General features: G+C 37.2%; 1 protein-coding gene across 2 annotated transcripts in view; it reads left to right on the top strand.

The window, feature by feature from the left end:
• NSF (N-ethylmaleimide sensitive factor, vesicle fusing ATPase) overlaps positions 1-19,804 on the top strand; it is a gene marked incomplete at its 5' end in the record, with an annotated part of 156,766 nt that overhangs the window by 40,904 nt on the left and 96,058 nt on the right. For both annotated transcript variants that reach the window (XM_079905955.1, XM_079905956.1), the window contains 4 exons: positions 3,885-4,051; positions 6,787-6,894; positions 7,367-7,442; positions 10,095-10,250. In XM_079905955.1, the coding sequence (XP_079762081.1) occupies positions 3,885-4,051; positions 6,787-6,894; positions 7,367-7,442; positions 10,095-10,250 (507 nt within the window). The remainder of the gene's footprint in view (positions 1-3,884; positions 4,052-6,786; positions 6,895-7,366; positions 7,443-10,094; positions 10,251-19,804) is intronic.

Genomic DNA, 19,804 nt, shown 5'->3' with positions numbered 1-19,804 from the left:
TTTCATGGTATTCTCTGTCTCCAAGTAATGCTGAAGGTATGGACGTATGTAGCATTATTTGTTCACCTTTTTGTTTCCACGGGGTTTTAGGAAGATGTGTGGGAATGTTCAGATTCACATTCAGATCCTCTAGATCCAATGCTTTTGAAGATATTCAAAGATATATTAACTTTAAACTGGTTGAAAGAAAACAAATACTGAAAGCAGTTGCTTGGAACACATTACGAGGTTTGTCTGTAGTCGAGATGCCTGAGAAGAGAAGTTGGTAAAGTGGAAGGAGAGAATATCTTGTTCCTCATTTAGGAACATGGCAACTTATACTTTTTTTTTTTTCTGAGTTAGAGGGAACTTAAATATTGGGAATATCTTTATTTGGCCTTTTCTTGCAGAAGTAGGATGAGAGAGAAAATTTTTTGACTTGGGGTGAAAATAAAGGAAATTACTTTAGATATAGGTAGCTGGTAGTTGCATAATTAGTGCTTTCTAAACTTACCTCAGAGAAACACCTAGGGAGTTTGTTTTTTAAAAAAGAAAAAGATTCCCAGGCCCCTCCCTTGGGAAGTCTGATTCATGAATCTGTGTTTTTTTTTTTTTTTTTGCGGTACGTGGGCCTCTCACTGTTGTGGCCTCTCCCGTTGCGGAGCACAGGCTTTGGACACGCAGGCTCAGCGGCCATGGCTCACGGGCCCAGCCGCTCCGCGGCATGTGGGATCTTCCTGGACCGGGGCACGAACCCGCGTCCCCTGCATCGGCGGGCAGACTCTCAACCACTGCGCCACCAGGGAAGCCCCATGAATCTGTGTTTTTAACAATCACCCTTAAGTAGCTCTTATCAGCCACATTTTTGGAAACACTGACATAAGTAATTCCCTTAACTATCACTGCCTCACCTGAAGCATAGTGTGAAGCTGAGACAGTGGAGGAGTTTGGTGCCAAAGGGAAGTAGGTCAGTTCCTGAAGCCAGGGTTCCCTATTTGTGGACAGTGGCAGAAATAAAAATGAACACTTGTTAAATCTAATGAGAAAATGGGTGTGTAAGTAGCTTAGGTTTCTAATTTCCTTAAACTTTTCTAAATATAGAGTGGAGTGTGCGTAAATTTAACTTTTAATGCAGATAAATTCTGTTGTGAAGAAGTGAAAATTCAAGATGAAATGAGAAATGTGTTCTGTGGCCTGAATTGTGTTTAAAGCATTCTCCTGCTACCAGAAATGCTTATCTTGATTGTAAAGTCAGTTCTTTAAAAGGCAACTCAAACAGACCTAATGGGCAAAATTATAAAACTAAGTGTTCAAGTGGGACTAAGGTGGAGTAAGCATGAGGCAAGGAAGGATTTGGGGCCCTGAGTGATGTCATGATGTAGCATAAAGATAGAAAGCTGGTTCAGTGTAAGTAGAGATGTAGGCAAAGAAAGGGTAGGAAGTTTGGTATGAAGGGGAGTGCTAATTCAAAGATTCTGAACAGGAGTTCTGTCTGCAAGGAGACATTTTTTTTAGTCAAGTCAATGATTTTAGTCCTCAGACTAAATCTTCTTAGAAGAATCATTGTCTTCTTTCCATCTGGAAATGCCATATTTTAAGTACTGCAGACTGATGTTCAATTAGCACATGTTTTTTGCCCATTACCTGTCTTTGTAATGTCTGTTTATTCAAAGCATTGGCTATAATTCTTTTGTTTATAAAAATATTTTTTATTAGTCTGACATTAAAATGCTATTAATCATAAAATAAGAAAACATTCTCAACCTTCTGGCCCTTTGCTTCTGGTTGAAACCTTCAGGGCATCTGTCCCTTTGGGGCTGATGATGGTGCTGGCCATGGTGCTGCCTATGAAACTGTCCATGGTACTGTTCTAGCATTTGAAATTATAACAGTTTGGTCTTTTCTGTTGAGGAACATTGACCTTAAATTAAAATGCATTTGAAAACTATAGTCAGTGATGATGATATTTTAATACACTTATTCAAAGTCTTGATATAAGGATGATGTACACATGTATATATACACGTGTATAAATGCATATATGTATATATATGCATACATATATATGCATTATGACATTATGGAATTGTTTTGGAGTCTTTAATGCACAAAATGGTATTATATTGTGCACATCTTTCTGAAGTGTACTTTTTTCACTCAATATTATGTTTTAATGGACCATCTGTGTTTATTAAATATACATCAAGTTTTAATTTTAATTGCTATACATTATTCCACATTATGAATATGCCACATTTTATTAATCATTTCCCTACTGATCAGCATTTTTTAAGTGTTTGACTATTAGAAATAATGCTGCAGTGAACCTCCCTATAAATCTCTTTTTTTTTTTTTTGCGATACGCGGGCCTCTCACTGTTGTGGCCTCTCCCGTTGCGGAGCACAGGCTCCGGACGCGCAGGCTCAGCGGCCGTGGCTCATGGGCCCAGCCGCTCCGCGGCATGTGGGATCCTCCTGGACCGGGGCACGAACCCATGTCCCCTGCATTGGCAGGCGGACTCTTAACCACTGCGCCACCAGGGAAGCCCTATAAATCTCTTTTTAGACAAATGTTCAAGAGTCTTTCTGGGATAGATACCCAGAAATGGAATTGCTGAATCAACTTATTCCTTTTCACATTATTTCATCCCATAAATATCTTCATTATTTGGGAAATAACTAAGGTCTCTTGCTTATGAAAGGTACTCAGAATGTAACCTGTACTTTCTAGGAAATGTTAAAGAACAAAACACCCAGAAGTGGAGGTCAGAGAGTATTCTGAAACTTTCAGCTGAGATTTGAACTTTTTCTTCAATCTTCGGTGAATTTCCCAACCCTCACCCTGGCTTTCTTTGTTATTTTGCTTTTGAAATGTTTATCTTTAAAATATGTGTGTCTCCTTTATTATGGCAAACCAAAATATAAAAATATGATTACTCAAGCAATTTCATTCAGAGGATTTACAGAAAATCCTTTTACATTCTTCAAGTGGCTAGACTGTAAGAGATAAGTTTAGAACAGAAATTGAGTATGAAAGGACCATAAAGATTTATCTAGGCAGTCTTATTTTACCGACAAATCAAGGCACAGAAGAGTCTTCTAGTTACTAACAGACTCTGTTGAAGCACACAGACTCCAAAGTCCCTTTGTCTTGCCTCCTTTGTTATTAGCATGGAGACGATAGGTATTTTGCTGCTGTTGTTTCATTTAAACAGTTCATGAATATATTAAGCATCCTACAGGCACTGTTGGGTGCTGTTAATACAAAGAAGAGCTAAAAACCTGGCCTTTGTCCTGTTATACATGTAGAACTTACTGTAGTTCCCTGCATATCATAGGTGCTCAGTAAATATTTCTGTAGTATTAAAAAAAGAAATGTTACACTCTGTTGCTCTGGAGGAAATCCCTCTAGTAAACATTTTTTTTTTCTCAAGGTTTGTGTGTGTGTGTGTGTCCTACATTCTAATTTGTTAGGGCAAAAGAGCTCACACACCTCTCACCTTAGCTCTTCCTTGTGTCAAACAAAAATCTTGTTTGGAAACAGTATGTTATGCCAACTCCACTGCGACTTCCCACTGTCATTTTGTCCTTTGTTTAATGAGAAGGAGGAAGATGCAGAGGCTGTGTAGGGAGGGCTGTGATTTCCCTAGAAGAGTCAGATGAGGGGTAGAAGTATAGGACAGTGCTGTTCAGTATGTTCTAATTAAGTCAGAGGGAAGAACATCTCTAGTGGTTATTCTTATTTTAAAAAAATCTGTGCTTATGTGTCTCTCCAGTGAAGGCCATGTAAAATCCCCTTTTGGTCAAGTTCTGTTATAATTCATTTATATGAAACTTTTAGTTACTTGAAGCACAGCAAGTATTTGGTGTCTCTGTGATTTAAAAAATGCTTCTTTTTTTCTCTAGTGTTCTTATATACATTTGACAAAGCCAAACAATGTATTGGCACAATGACCATCGAAATTGATTTCCTGCAGAAAAAAAGTATCGACTCTAACCCTTATGATACTGACAAGATGGCCGCAGAATTTATTCAGCAGTTCAACAACCAGGCATTCTCAGTGGGACAACAGGTAGTTTTAAATTTTCTTTCATTTCTAGAAATTCTAATCTCTGCAGTTGTGGAAAATTAATTCTGTTTTTTAAAAACTGAGAGGAGCTTTGCATGTGAACAGCTATATCTAAGATGAATGATAAAAAGTGAGGGAAATATGTTTGCTGAACCTCTAGCAGTCTGTTCAGAAAAATTCTAAAGTAGCTTTTAGGTTACAGTGTCATATATAATTACAGCAGCTTTTCCTTCTGTAAATTTGGAAATACTATAGACATACATGTCTCAAATTTCTTCTTATTGTGGGACATTTGTCTCTGGATGTCTTTCTCTTTTACTGATATATTTCTGTAGAAAAGTAATTCTTAACTTTTTTGGTTATGAACTTCTTTGAGAATCTTAAGAAAATTGTGTGTGTGTGTATGTATATGTGTATATATATATATACTTAGTTTTTTTCATGGAGCTTTTGAAACCCAGATTTTCTTTTCTTGAAAATGATATTTACATTGCTCCCTTTTTTTGGACTTCAGTTAATATCATATTGTTTAACCTCCTAGGAAGAAATTCTGTTCTTTTAAAATTTTAGTTAAAAAATGTATGAGTTCATAAATTGCTCTTTGTACACATAAATAATCATTGCTCTTTTGACCTCACCATTACATTTGTCTCGTTTTCTATGACTTTTCTTAATCATTCCTAATTCCTTCCTCCTCCCATAGCTTAGTAGCAGCTGTTCTCAAACTGTGGTCCAGAGACCTGTGGGGGTCCCTGAGGCCCTTTCAAGGGGTTTGCGAAGTCAAAACTATTTTCACAATAATATCAAGACTTTATGTGCCCTTTTCCTCTTATTCTCTCACAAGTCTACAGTGGAGTGTTGTAGACTGTGTGATGGGTATAGCATAGCACACTGACGGCTGAAGCAGACATGAGTGTCCATCAGTCTTCCATTAAGCAAGAAATTAAAGAGATTCACGAAAATGTCACAGTGCCACTCTTCCCATTTATATTTTTTATTTTGGAAAATGGATTTTTTTTAACAAATTAAAAATATGTTATTAACACATAACGTACTTAATTGTTTTTTGAAAAATAAGTTTCTTGTTCTAATTTCTAATACAGTGACTATCAAGAGATATAATCCATATAAACAAAATTTTGGGGGTCCTCAAAAATGTTTAGGCTTATATATAAAAGGATCCTGAGACCAAAAAGTTTGAGAATCCCAGCTTATAGAATTCTGATCTGTAACGAGTTATGTAGACTGTCTCTGCGTCTCTCACGTGGGAAGGTCTGTAAGATGGGGAATGAGAGAAGTGGTAGAAGGAAAGACCTGTGGGAGTGAATGGAGTGTCATTAGCTGGAGAAATGAGACTCTAATGATTTGAGAGTACATACATACATACACCATACATCATAATATCAAACTTTTACAAGTGTAAACTCAATTACTGGTAGACAGGAAAAGGATGTAGAGCATTTATTATTGTTTTTAAAAGTACTAGAATTGGAATGAATCTCAGAGGTTATCTTGTCTAACCTCATTTTGCAAATGAGGAATTTTATTTAGGTCCAGCGAAGGTCCATGACCTTCTCAGCCAGGGTTGTAGCTGAGACAAGAACCTATTCGTCAGTTGATCAATTAATTAATTAAATGCTTATTGAACACCCAGTATGTGTTCAATACATACTATTTTAGTATCCCGGTGGATCTGCAGTGAACAAAATAAACAGAATTCCTACCCTCATAGAGCTTACTTTCTAGTTGGGAAAGACAGAAAATAAGAAATGCCACGTACTGTTTAGTACTTTGATGTCAGTAAAATGGGATGATGCACTGGAGAGCCACTGGGCTGCTACTTTGGATTAGATGGATTGAGGAGGCTCCCCAGGATGGCAGAGATTAGCTGATAATTTGTTGACTTACCCGTCCATTGTTTTGGGGGCTTTTCCGTAGTCCTTCTGGATTCCTACACTTTCTGACTGATAGTTGTGCTCAAATTGCCTGACTAAACTTCATTGTTTTTACCTTCTCCTTTAGCTTTTGTATTTTAATAGAAAATGCTTTGGTATTTGTAATAATTTAAAACCCAGTAACATGCAGATGTCTATAAACCCATGAAACAAAATCCTCCATAATACAGAGAAGAAGTAAACATCTTACTTCAAATCATTTTTCTTAGTATTTATTCTCATTCGTAGTAATTAGTAGTGGCAGGATTGACAGTCAGCTTTGTTTATTATATTTTTGTTACATGCCGGTACCTAGAAGAGGACCTAGCTTGTAGAAGGTACTCAATAAATATTTGGTGAATGAATGACCATTCAGAAGCTGTCTCTGCACTCGAATGGCAGGCACTTTGTATTGGTTGTAGAAAAGCATTATTTTAGAGTCACACACCCAGGCTTACATCCTGGCACTGTCGTTTACTGTGACTCTAGGTCCCATTGTTTAGCCCCTCTCTGGATCTCAGCTTCCTTCCTAGTAAAACTGAGGAATACTTTCTGTTTGCAAGAGACTTTGTGAGTATTAGTTACACAACCTCCTGTAATGTTTGTTTGGCACACAGCAGATACTCAATAAATGTTAGTTGGTTATGGTAACGAGTGGTTACCTCTCATTGGTTATGTGGGTAGTTTGCTCGTGGTGATATACAAGAGAAAGCTGCTTGCCTGCATTTGGAAAACATTGATGATGATGTGAGAATCAAGCCATTGAATCGTGAAGTGATTTTTCTCCCCTTCTTTTCTACATAGCTTGTGTTTAGCTTCAATGAAAAGCTTTTTGGCTTACTGGTAAAAGACATTGAAGCCATGGATCCTAGCATCCTGAAGGGAGAGCCTGCGACAGGTAAAAGACAAAAGGTATGTTTTATTTTTAATAATCTTTATGATGTGCATTATGCAAGTTAATATAATTTTCCTAGCCATTCTCTCCCGCAGTGATTTCTTTTATATTATGCGCTCTTTCTTTTAAGATAGTAGGGGAAAAAATTGCTTTTCTAGCCAGCATATTTATTAAAATATAGTGTAAAATATACTTATTTGCAGATCTAATAGTAATTTGAAATTTGTATATATACTTGTAATTCTGGTTGAATGCAAGTGATATTTATTGTAAATAAATAATAAGACAGGTGTTATCAAAAATATATGTGTTGAAATAAAATAGGAATAATAGAAGGTAGTTATGACAGAAATAAATGTAACTTAGCTGATAGTTTGGAAGATTTACTTTGCTCAGAGAGACCTCATTTCCCCTTTGTTTTCTGCTTTGCTTTGAGAAGTCCAGAAGTCTGCTATTAGACTAACTACTAATTACTGTCTTTCTATGCAGATTGAAGTAGGACTGGTTGTTGGAAACAGTCAAGTTGCATTTGAAAAAGCAGAAAATTCATCACTCAATCTTATTGGTAAGATTTACAGTTTTTAGAAGATTCTGAGTAAAGTGGGACTATCTCTGTTATGTGACTCAACTACAGTGATTTTTAAGCAGGGAAGGAGAATAGGGACACCTCCCTTGAGAAGGCTTATCACAAAATCATGGAGTGTCATATCTGTCAAATGTGATGATGTAGAAAAGAATTTAAAACCTTCACTAGGTCAGTGTTGTCCAATAGAAATATAATGTGAGCCATGTATGTCATTTTTAATTTCCTAGTAACTACATTAAAAATAAGGGAAAAGATACAGATAAAATTAATTTTTAAACTTTTAATATTGAGGTAAGTTCAGGCTTACAGAGGTTCCATAAAAAATAGTTCAGAAAGTTCCTGTATACCCTTCACCAGCTTCCTCTGATGTTAGATCTTTTTATTTTATTTTATTTTATTTTATTTTGGCTGCATTGGGTCTTCGTTGCTGCGCGCAGGCTTTCTCTAGTTGCGGCGAGCGGGGGCTACTCTTCGTTGCAGTGAGCGGGCTTCTCATTGTGGTGGCTTCTCTCGTTGTGGAACGTGAGCTCTAGGCGGATGGGCTTCAGTAGCTGCAGCACGTGGGCTCAGTAGTTGTGGCTCACGGACTTTAGAGTGCAGGCTCAGTAGTTGTGGCACACAGGCTTAGTTGCTCTGGGGCATGTGGGATCTTCCCGGACCAGGGATCGAACCCGTGTCCCCTACATTGGCAGGCGGATTCTCAACCACTGTGCCACCAGGGAAGCCCCTGATGTTAGATCTTAAATAACCATAGTACAGCTACCAAAACTAAATTAACGTGGTTCCATTGCTACTAACCAAACTACAGACTTTATTTGGATTTCACCAGTTTTTTCATTATGTTCTTTTTCTGTTCCAGGATCTAACTCGGGATTCCACATTGCGTTTAGTGGGTTAGTTTCCATAGTCTTCTCCAGTCTCTGACAGTTCCTCAGTCTTTCATTGTCTTTCACGACCTTGAGAGCTGGTCACTTATTTTGTAGGATGTCCCTCAGCTGGTTGTGTGTTAAATGTAGTACTAGCATCACATCCGTTACTGATTGAGTTAAATGATGAATGTACAGGTAAAGAGCATCTTTCCAACAGATTCATAGTTCAGTCCTACTCTTGTACGTTAGCCCTACTTTTATTATATTAAAATAATGAAGATCTCTAAAAATAGTAACTCACCAGAATAATGATGCTGTTAATTATGTAGTAATTCTTATTTTTGGTTGACTTAACTATGTGATGTCTAACCCAGTACAAGGTAGATGATTTTCAGTGGTTGCACACCATTATATCCAAAGTCATTTAACTTCGAATATGTGGCCTTTCTCTTGATCCATAAATTATCATTCCTCCCTTACTGTTTTTTCTTAATTATAAAATAAAATATTTAGCTCATGAAATGTGGATACTCAAAAATAACACACTCTAAAATTTTTAAAGTTGATTATATTTTCATACTGTTTTATAATTTGTTCTTTTTTGCTTAACATATTTCAAGCATCTTAATAAATACACTTCTACAATATAATTTTTAATGACTATACATATTGTTTCATGGATGTAGGATATATCATAATCTCCTATTATTGATCCAATACATTTCTGGAGTGATTTCTTTGTATATCATATTCTGTACACATTTCGTTAAGGTATATTATCCCAAGAGAGTCGCATGACTTTTGTACAATGTGGATATTTCTAAGTAATTCATGCAAAGGTGTAATTGATAATTTTTTTTCCATTGGAAAGTAAAATTGTGTAGTGATTTAACATGCAGGAAATTTGACCACAAGAGGGCAGTAGAGTGTAAGAAAAATATTTTTGATAGCTTCATAAAGGAAATGTTTAAGTCCACAAAACTAACCATACAAATAGCATCTAGGGTAAACTTTTTCTAATGTGACCTTTTATCCCCTAATTTAAAAAAAACTATAATATTTCTTTCTTTTGTTTATAGTGGAATGTACTAAGGCACTTTTATTCTTTGTGTTTGAGATAGTTAATGTGGTTCTCTTGAGTTACTTTAGGGGGCACTATGACATTTAAGTTAGATAATTTTCATTTGCGAAAGAATTTGAAAACATGAATTTTGAAATCATGAAAGACTTTAGGATGATTTTAGACTTTTGTGTGCAAATGAAGAAAAAGCAAAAATAAGGCATCAAACTTAGTGCATCTTTTCAGACTGAGGGGTTATATTCCCAATTATATACTTAGTCTAGATAAATATATGTATCTTAAAATCTTGCTCTAGGAGACTTGAGGGACTGCTAGATTTCATTTGCATTTCTGGCAACTAGTGTTTTCTTCATCAGACATGCACATGGTTGATTTCTTCTAATCAACCAAGTTAGTTAACTTGGTTAGGATTAGAGGTTAATAAGACCAGACTCCACGGATTGACTGCAGCATGAGTTTAGCTAGTCATTTTGAAAGTGTTTTACTGACCCTAAATGGGGACCAGACAAAGTAGTGAATATAGCAAAACTCATCCTTCTTAGAAATCAGCTAAGAGCATGTTGTTCATCTTTGTATAAGGGTAGCTTTTCTTTATTCACTGAGGATACCCAGGGAGTTCTATCTTTTTACATTTAGTGATGAAGTTCTTGTCTCACATTTGATTATCTTTGTTTGACATAGGCAAAGCTAAAACCAAGGAAAATCGCCAGTCTATTATCAATCCTGACTGGAACTTTGAAAAAATGGGAATAGGAGGTCTGGACAAGGAATTCTCAGATATTTTTCGACGAGCGTTTGCTTCCCGGGTATTTCCTCCAGAGATTGTGGAGCAGATGGGTGAGTTTAAAAAGGAAATTTTGATAAAATCTTGTATTGTTTTTTTAAAAAATGGATGTGATAGTCTCTTTTCAGTAATGTTTTGAAATTATTTTTCAGACCCGACAAAGTATTTTTAACTTAAAAAAAAAAGTTAAAAAAAAAAAACTTTGAAGTATTAGGATTTTTTAAATTACATTTTAATTTTATGGGGAAATCATAGAAATATTTGTGGTTGCTTGATTTTATGTATTCAAGTATGTTTTTCTATAGGACATATTTATAAATTTCATTTTATTTATATATTTATGAATCTTTTAATAGGTCTTATTTAGAGATTTCATCTGACTGTAAAGATTCACTAGAGGTCAGATTTACCCTGCTGAATAGTCATTACCGATTAGACTATGGGCATTGTTCTAATATTAGCTGTTGTTTCTTCTTATTGTACTGTTTTATTACCCAGTTGGTGCATCTTCATACCTAGTAAATGGATACTTGACATGTTTTAAATTTGTGCAAAAGGACAGATGCAGGATAGACATTGGAATTTCCATGTTGCATACAAAGAAATGCACTAGTCATTTATCACTTTTTTCTTGAAGGTTTATTTAATTTATCTGTGTGTGTGAAATGGCTTTATTTGCCCTGGTGGAAATGCTGTCATGACTGTTTTCATATCCATATCATAGGTTGGATTGGAATGTGAGCAACAGAATATCTGAGAAAGGAATTTATAACATAACAGCTTCTGGAAGACTATTAGTATTAAAAACAGTATTCAAAAAAACTGAAGGAATACAAATGTATTACTCCCTTCACCTCCATCATTCTTTATCTTTAAATTGCTACTGGGAGATAAAAGTACATTCATCATGGTGGGGATAAGAACTGCTTTCCAGGCACTAAGTGCTTGGTTCTATCAACCTCCTATTGTTGGTAGCTTTTCTGCCTGGTTGCTCACTCTGATAAATTACAGGCACAGCACACACCTGTTCACTGGCTAAAGGTCGAGTTTGGATTTGGATTAAGAGAAAATGACAGAGACCCTCATCACCTGAGTTTTATACACCTTGAAATGGCAATAGCATACTTTTTTATCTGAAAGATACAAAGGCCAAGTCCATAAAAAACAGAATTTTAATTTGGAAAATAGTTAAAAGTGTGGTAGTTCACTATCTTGGTAATGTGTATTTTGAGGCACAATAAATCCATAAAACTTTTAAATAAAGACATGGAAATATTGTTTAAGTATACTTGGGGTATAAGCAGAGATTAAAGGGTAATTCCAAATGTTCTAAGTTATTCTTGTGGAATATTTTTACTAGTTTTCAAGCCTGAGCCCCATATAGAAATAGTCTAATGATTGTTTCTTTGAGCATGTATACTCTTCAGCCAACAAGTAGAAAAATTACTGCCTCTATAAGTTATATCTTTTAATTATAGTATAAGTATTTTCTCACGGTTTAGAAACTTTTGAGGATTCAGTTATTCAGATACTAGGTTCCTGTTTGTGCATTATCCAAACCCTGCTCATTAGGGCCTCTGTCTGAGGTTGAGGAGATAACACGTAAAGGAGTAAACTCATTTCAGTCAATTTGTGACTCTGCCAGCGGTTGAAGAGTTTGAAATTAAATCAAAACAGGTTTGGGGGCTTCCCTGGTGGCGCATGGTTGAAAGTCCGCCTGCCGATGCAGGGGACACGGGTTCGTGCCCCGGTCTGGGAAGATCCCACATGCCGCGGAGTGGCCGGGCCCGTGAGCCATGGCCACTGAGCCTGTGCGTCCGGAGCCTGTGCTCCACGATGGGAGAGGCCACAACAGTGAGAGGCCCACGTACCGCAAAAAAAAAAAAAAAAACAGATTTGGGATTTCTGAGTGACTTTAATCTGTTTTTGCAATCCATATTGAAATTAGTTGAATTATATAGTATGCTTTTTGTTGTTGTTAATGTGCTTTTTGACCAAGGACCTTGAATTTCAGTTTTGTTGGTGAGTACTACTACCCAGAACCTTTTTTTTAAATAAATCTTTTATTTAATTGGAACATTAACCATTAACTTATTTTAGGCAAACAAAGAATTACTATATTTTATTTATTTATTTATTTATAGCTGCATTGGGTCTTCGTTGCTGTGCTTGGGCTTTCTCTAGTTGCAGTGCGTGGGCTTCTTGTTACATTGGCTTCTCTTATTGTGGAGCACAGACTCCAGCTGCACGGGCTTCAGTAGTTGTGGCACGTGGGCTCCGTAGTTGTGGCTCACGGGCTCTAGAGCGCAGGCTCAGTAGTTGTGGCACATGGGCTCAGCTGCTCTGCGGCATGTGGGATCTTCCCAGGCCAGGGCTCGAACCCGTGTCCCCTGCACTGGCAGACAGACTCCCAACCACTGCACCACCAGGGAAATCCCCAGAACCTTTTTTTATGGATTTACTTTTCTAATACTTTTATACTGACTTAGTTAGGCATAAATGAGTTCTTATTTTAATGTAGTAAATTTTTTTTGCTTTATGGCATTTTGCTATCCAGAAGCTTGTGTTATCAATTTGATTTAAAAGACATTAAGTCTAAAGGTACATTGGCTTTTGAGCTGAACTGAAAGACATTTTTTTCTTTATTCTGAATTAAGATTCTCAGTGTCCTTATGCTACTTTATTTTATGGTAAAATGGCTGAAAAATAATTCTCTTGCTGTGCACGTATCATTCCTTATTTTCCAATAGAATGTTCTTTTTTCGTTTGAATTTTGGGGGAATTACATAATAGAATATTTCATTGCCTTCTAAGTGCAGTGTGATTTTAAAGTTCTCATTGGGCTTTGATGAAGGTATATAAAAGAACAGATTGCTACATTTAATTTAAAATGACATTACAGGGACTTCCCTGGTGGCGCAGTGGTTAAGAATCCGCCTGCCAATGCAGGGGACACGGGTTCGATCCCTGGTCCGGGAAGATCCCACATGCCACGGAGCAACTAAGCCCATGCGCCGCAACTACTGAATCCCGTACACCTAGAGCCCGTGCTCCGCAGCAAGAGAAGCCACCGCAGTGAGAAGCCCGCGCACCGCAACGAAGAGTAGCCCCCACTTGCTGCAAATAGAGAAAGCCTGCGCGCAGCAACGAAGACCCAACACAGCCAAAAATAAATTAATTAATTAAAAATAAATAAATAAATAAAATGACATTACATGTGTCCTTTTTTATATATATCCTGTATTCTTTTACCCTGCCGGGTGGAAACAAAATTGGCTAATTTTTTTCCTCATTCTCTCTGTTAACTAAATCGTCAACCTATATGGTTGTGAGATCTCACTGGACACTGGATATGATTGGTTAAATCAATTCAAATGGAAAATAAATAGGGATTAGAAAAGAATAATTAACATAGGTTATGGGACTATTTTATTTTGTTTAAGCAGAGAACATTTTTACTTTTGGCTTGAGACCAAATCATTGTTTTTACCATGGAGTCTAGAGTTATGTCTACTTTGTAAACAGGAATCTTAACTAAATGAATCTTTTTGCCTATATATCAAAGTTTCAAGTTCACAAAGTGATAAATTTAGAATTATCTTCTGTCATTGTGTTTATGAGACTGAGAATTGTAAGTAATATAGTTCTTTCCTTTTGCTTGAAAAACTTCATGTTGCTTTTGAAAACTGCAAATATACCTTAGGTAATACAGAATGTTGCCAGTGAGATACAGAGAGACTAAAGGACTAACCAGAGGCACACATTTATGCAGAAAATATAGGGATCAGATGAGGTAATACCCATGAAATAAGTGTCCTAGAGTTTCCAAAATGTTAGTTTCTCTCTTGAAATGCATTCAAGTACTTCCTGTTTTTGTTGTAACATTTTTATAGAATTAAAGTCAAGGAAGGCCTTAAAAGGGAAAAGAAGAAGTCACATATAGCCAGCCCTATAGAGAATGGAAGAAAGGTCATATGCAGAAGTATGAAAAGGGATTACTTTGGGGGGATACCAGTTTAGACTTTTGTTGTTCTTGTTTTAATCAGTGTAAGTATTTAATCAGTGTAACTAACTTTTTCTTTGTCTGGAGCAGTTGGACTCACCCAAACCCACATGGGGCGGCTCTTCCTTGAAAGCACATGAAAGCATTAGCAAGGAAAACTAGACCTAAACCTTGCACTTAGCAGATACCCTCAGCAATTTAGTTAGAATATCCTCTAATGCCTACAATGATAGCCGTTAAGTTAGGAAAGACCTTAAATCCTTTGTGGGATAATATAGAAGTACCTTTTGCGTCCCAGGATAGAAATGTGGGCATCAAAAACCAGCATCTGGAAGTATGGGTGAATAAACTCAGCAGTCCTTGGGTGCACCCAGGTGTCGATGGCATATGCATGTACTCCTCTTCAGACGTTGACCACGCTTATTCCCTTGTGTGCAGTTTTGTGCATAGTGCTCTGGATAAATAATTGATTACCTCAGTTCTCATTGTAGCTCTTTTGTTGGAAAAGATAGTTTCCACAGAGAAACTTCATTTTTTGGCATCCCTGGCAAGTTACCTCTAAACTATAAATGTCAGAGCAAAACAACAGTAACAATTTTTTTTCAAAGAACAGTGAAATAATTGTTAAAGAATTGTAATATAATTTTAGGACTAGGTTCACATGTATCCAAGGAAAGGGGCTTTGGCAGAAGTTATCTGTATTAGAGCTGAAAGGAAAAGAGTGTAGAGACTTAAAGGCCTCAAGCCTTGTCCTGTCTTTGGGTGGACCTGTACCTTGTAGATATTGCAGGCTGACCAGTGGGGAGGAAAGCCACTGGTTAGAATTTTGTATGCCCTTTCTTTGAAACTGACACTGTTCTTTTTGGTCCCCCTTTTTGTGCCTCCCTCTCTAAGCCCATTTTCAATCTGTATTTTTAAGGTTTCTTTTGAAATTCTAGAGGAAAGCAACTCATTTCTGATATCACAAGTGAAACTGCAGTTACTCTGTGAGTAGAGCTGCGGAGAAGATAAGGAGCCTTTCAGTCACATGCAGACATCTTTCACATGCTAAGAACAGTGCAAATAAAATACAGTGGAAGAAAGGGCACTACGGTTTTGTACATGCCATATTTGGGAGAGAGGGAGTTCTTGCTAAGATTAACATAAACACTGACACTCTTAAAATGCATTTTCACACCCCCAACTCATGAGGAGAGATTGCAATTTACATGGTGGTTAAGACATCTTACCGAACTCCAGGGCTCTGTAAAAGGAACCCTAAGGCTAAAGAGCTTATCTGAAATTTGAAAAAAAAAAAAAAAAATGAAGCTTCCTGACATTCATCTTTTTTCCTTGTATTAGTCATAACTTGCTTTTCAGCTATATTTTAGGTTTTGAATGCCAACCTGACATCTGTTCAAGTCTGCCTGTAATTTATTAAGAAAGGAAAAGAAAGCAATTGCTCACTAGTCAGAGATGCAAAACTTACCCTTTCTGCTTTTCCACAGAGTACTTATAGATGATACTTGAATATGAAGAATGTAATAATTTACTAATTCTAACTCAGGTTGGGGAATTTATCTTTTTTTTTTTTTTTAATTAGAAGAAGAAAATGGCCTTATGATCATGTGATTTCCAGAATCTCTAGAGCAGGATATAGAAATAAAGCAGACAACCTAAAAATACTATGGGTGCCTTTTAATAAGCTGAAAAATTTAACCTTGAATTAATTTTTCCATTGGTTTTAATTTTTCAGGTTAAATTTACTTACATTTGAATAGAAATAATGTAGTTGTGCTTATATCTCAGAGTCAAATTATATGTAAATTCAGTTGGCATTTTTTATTTATAAACAGACTTTTAGAGTGATTTCTTTCTTTTGGGGAGGCAGAGCTCTCTGTAGAATCACCAATGGATTAGATTCGCTGGCAACTACAGTTGAGTTACTTATAAATCAATAATCGGGTCACTATGAAGTTGAAGTCTAAGTTTTTACCTAAATGTCCACCAGTAAGGAAATGATTAAATAAACTATGCTGCATCCTCCCATCCTCATTATGAAATAGAGGGAGGCGAATCTTAAAATGGTATAGCTCTAAATGTACAGATATGTTTTAGTAATTTAAAAAATCTGAAGCAGATGCATTACAGAAGTCCATATGGACTCACATTAAATTGAAAAAATTGTTTACTTCTGTGAAAGGGAATTTAGGATGGACATAGAGGGAGATTTTTGTTCTTTCACTCGTGTACCCCTTCTCTGAATGTTTAACTGGGATATTATATTTCTACTTGTGTAATTAAAAAACAAACAAAAAGGTACTATCACAGGCTGTTTCTGTCTTGTGGCGGCTCCCCTGACAGCACAGCAAAGGAGCAGGGGGACGGATATGACCCACTCCTTTCATGAGGTTTCAGTGGAGAAGAGGGTGAGGCCTGGATCCCGAGGGCTTTAATTGCAGCTCCTTACAGAGCATAGGCAGACGTGCCTGTCCTTTTCTACTAAAAGATAAATACAATTTCTTGGTGTGTAACAAACTACCTCCTCCAATTACTTTTTGCATTATAGAATGGGTACAAGTAGTTTGTATTGCCTCCAAACCGTGAGAACATTTGCATCTGAGTGCTTAAGCAGCCGCGAAAGCATTAGAGAGGAAAGAGTGGGAGATGGGAAGGAGGGAGAGCAGAGTTTCTGACAGTGTGAGGAACTGTGCTTGAATTTGTTCAGCCTTCAAAACCTTTCCACTGAGGAACCTAACTCATGTGACTCCTAAAGTGAAATGATTGGTGTTTTTTTCCATTTTATCCCCATATTTAGGTGGTGATGATGATGTTAGCTAATACCTATATAGGGCCAGCACCCTTCTAAATGCTTTACATATATTAACTTACTTAATCCTCACAACAACCTTATGAGGTAGATACTATATTGTCCCCATTTTATGGAGAAGGAAACTGAGTGTCAGAAAGGTTGAGTAATTGGTCCAAGACATATAGTTAGTAAGTGGTGGAGTCACATTTGAACTCAGGCAGTCTGGCCTCAGAGTCCATGCCGTTAACTCTTTTTTTTTTTTCTATTTATGTATTTGGCTGTGCCGGGTCTTAGTTGCGGCATGTGGGATCTGCATTTCGGCATGAGGGATCTTTAGATGCGGCATGTGGGATCTAGTTCCCTGACCAGGGGTCAAACCTGGGCCCCCTACGTTGGGAGCCCAGAGTCTTAGCCACTGGACCACCAGGAAAGTCCCATGCTGTTAACTCTTACATTGTTCTTTTCTCATGAAAGCCCATAACATAAAACCGTTAAAATGGGCTTTCTCAGCCCCACTTCTTGGGGACCTCTGTGGTGGTCTTTGAGGGAGCTGGAGCCAAGGGTTTTGCAACTGTGACACCACTGACATTTTGAGCCGGATAATTGTCATGGGGTGCTGGCTGTCCTTTGCATTGTAGGATGTTTAGCAGCATCACTGGCCTCTACCCACTATATGCCAAGTAACACTCCCCATCTCACCCCTAGTGGTGACAACCAGAAGTATCTCCAGACATTGTCAAACATCCCCTGGGGGCAAAATCACCCTTGGTTGAGAACTGATCTACTACAGTCCCCTGACTCCTTCTCTGTACAGATGCAGAAACTGTGCCCCAAGGTCACTAAGCAAGTCACAGGCAGAACTAGGGCTAGAACTTGGTTCTCCTGGTCCAGGAACCAGGAGAAAAAGAGGAAAAGGAAATGACTCACTAAGTTTGTACAACTAGTAATTGGCAGAACTGGGTTTGGAAATCAGGATGTCTGGTTCCAGGGTCTATATTCTGAACTGCCTCTCCAGATATTGAAGAGATCTAAGAATCAAGTAGTCAATAAAGCCTTGAATTTTATGTCAGAGAATATCCTATGATGAGTACATATGTTCCATGTTTGCCTTTCTTCCTGAATTAATTCTCAAGGAAATTTACAAAGCTTTCCATGTATGTAAAGGTTGTGAGAACTTAGACAAAATAGGTTTGGGGGTGAAAAGGAAGGGAGAAATTATTAAAACACTGAAGCTCTATAGGTCTGGCCTCACCCCCTACCATTTCCTATATGCACTTATAAATGACAGCCTTCGAACTCAGAAATTATCCAGTACTTTAGTGATCTGGTAGAATTCTACATATTGAGTATATATAGAGATAGTTAATATATAGAGATAGTTAATAACTACAGAAATCTGACCTTTGCATTTAGATATCAGACAACTGTTTAAACTTCTCTGGCCTCTCTTCCTCTGCTAAAGAGTTAAACTACCTCTCCTCCTTCCTCTTTGTCCTCCTCCTTTTCATCTCCTTCTCCTCCTCTTCTTTTTCCCCCTCCTGCTTCTCCCCCTTCCCCCCAACCCCTCCTTCTTCCCTTTTTTCTTTTTAAGAGTAGAGGTATTTTATAAAATCTCAGATTTCTCTCAAGGCAGTGAGGGTATTGACTGAAAGCATAAAGATCTCTATCTGTTTGGGTTTTAAAATTTGAGTGGACAAACTGTCTCAATTAGGATTGCTTTTTTTAAAAAAAATTTATTTTTTATACAGCAGGTTCTTATTAGTTGTCTATTTTATACACATCACTGTATACATGTCAATCCCAATCTCCCAATTCATCCCACCACCACCACCCCAGCCCCCGCTTTCCCCCTTGGTGTCCATATGTTTCTTCTCAACATCTGTGTCTCTATTTCTGCCCTGCAAACCAGTTCACCTGGACCATTTTTCTAGGTTACAGATATACACGTTAATATACAATATGTGTTTTTCTCTTTCTGACTTACTTTACCCTGTATGACAGTCTCTAGATCCATCCATGTCTCTACACATGACCCAATTTCGTTCCTTTTTATGGCTGAGTAATAGTCCATTGTATATATGTACCACTTCTTCTTTATCCATTCATCTGTCAGTGGGCATTTAGACCTGGCTATTGTAAATAGTGCTGTAAGGAAAATTGGGGTGCATGTGTCTTTTTGAATTATGGTTTTCTCTGGGTATATGCCCAGTAGTGGGATTGCTGGGTCATATGGTAATTCTATTTTTCATTTTTTAAGGAACCTCCATACTACTCTCCACAGTGGCTGTATCAATTTACATTCCCACCAGCAGTGCAAGAGGGTTCCCTTTTCTCCACACCCTCTCCAGCATTTGTTTGTAGATTTTCTGATGATGCCCATTCTAACTGGTGTGAGGTGATACCTCATTGTAGTTTTGATTTGAATTTCTCTAATATTTAGTGACGTTGAGCAGCTTTTCATGTGCTTCTTGGCCATCTGTATGTCTTCTTTGGAGAAATGTCTATTTAGGTCTTCTGCCCATTTTTGGATTGGGTTGTTTGTTTTTTTAATGTTGAGCTGCATGAGCTGTTTATATATTTTGGAGATTAATCCTTTGTCCGTTGATTCATTTGCAAATATTTTCTCCCATTCCGAGTGTTGTCTTTTCGTCTTGTTTGTAGTTTCCTTTGCTGTGCAAAAGCTTTTAAGTTTCATTTGGTCCCATTTGTTAATTTTTGTTTTTATTTCCATTACTCTAGGAGGTGGATCAAAAAAGATCTTGCTGTGATTTATGTCAAAGAGCGTTCTTCCTATGTTTTCCTCTGAGAGTTTT

Source organism: Stenella coeruleoalba, assembly GCF_951394435.1.
Source record: "Stenella coeruleoalba genome assembly, chromosome: 19".
Lineage (NCBI taxonomy): Eukaryota > Metazoa > Chordata > Mammalia > Artiodactyla > Delphinidae > Stenella > Stenella coeruleoalba.
Note: the sequence above shows the minus strand (reverse complement) of the source record. Positions and strands in the feature narration are given on the sequence as shown.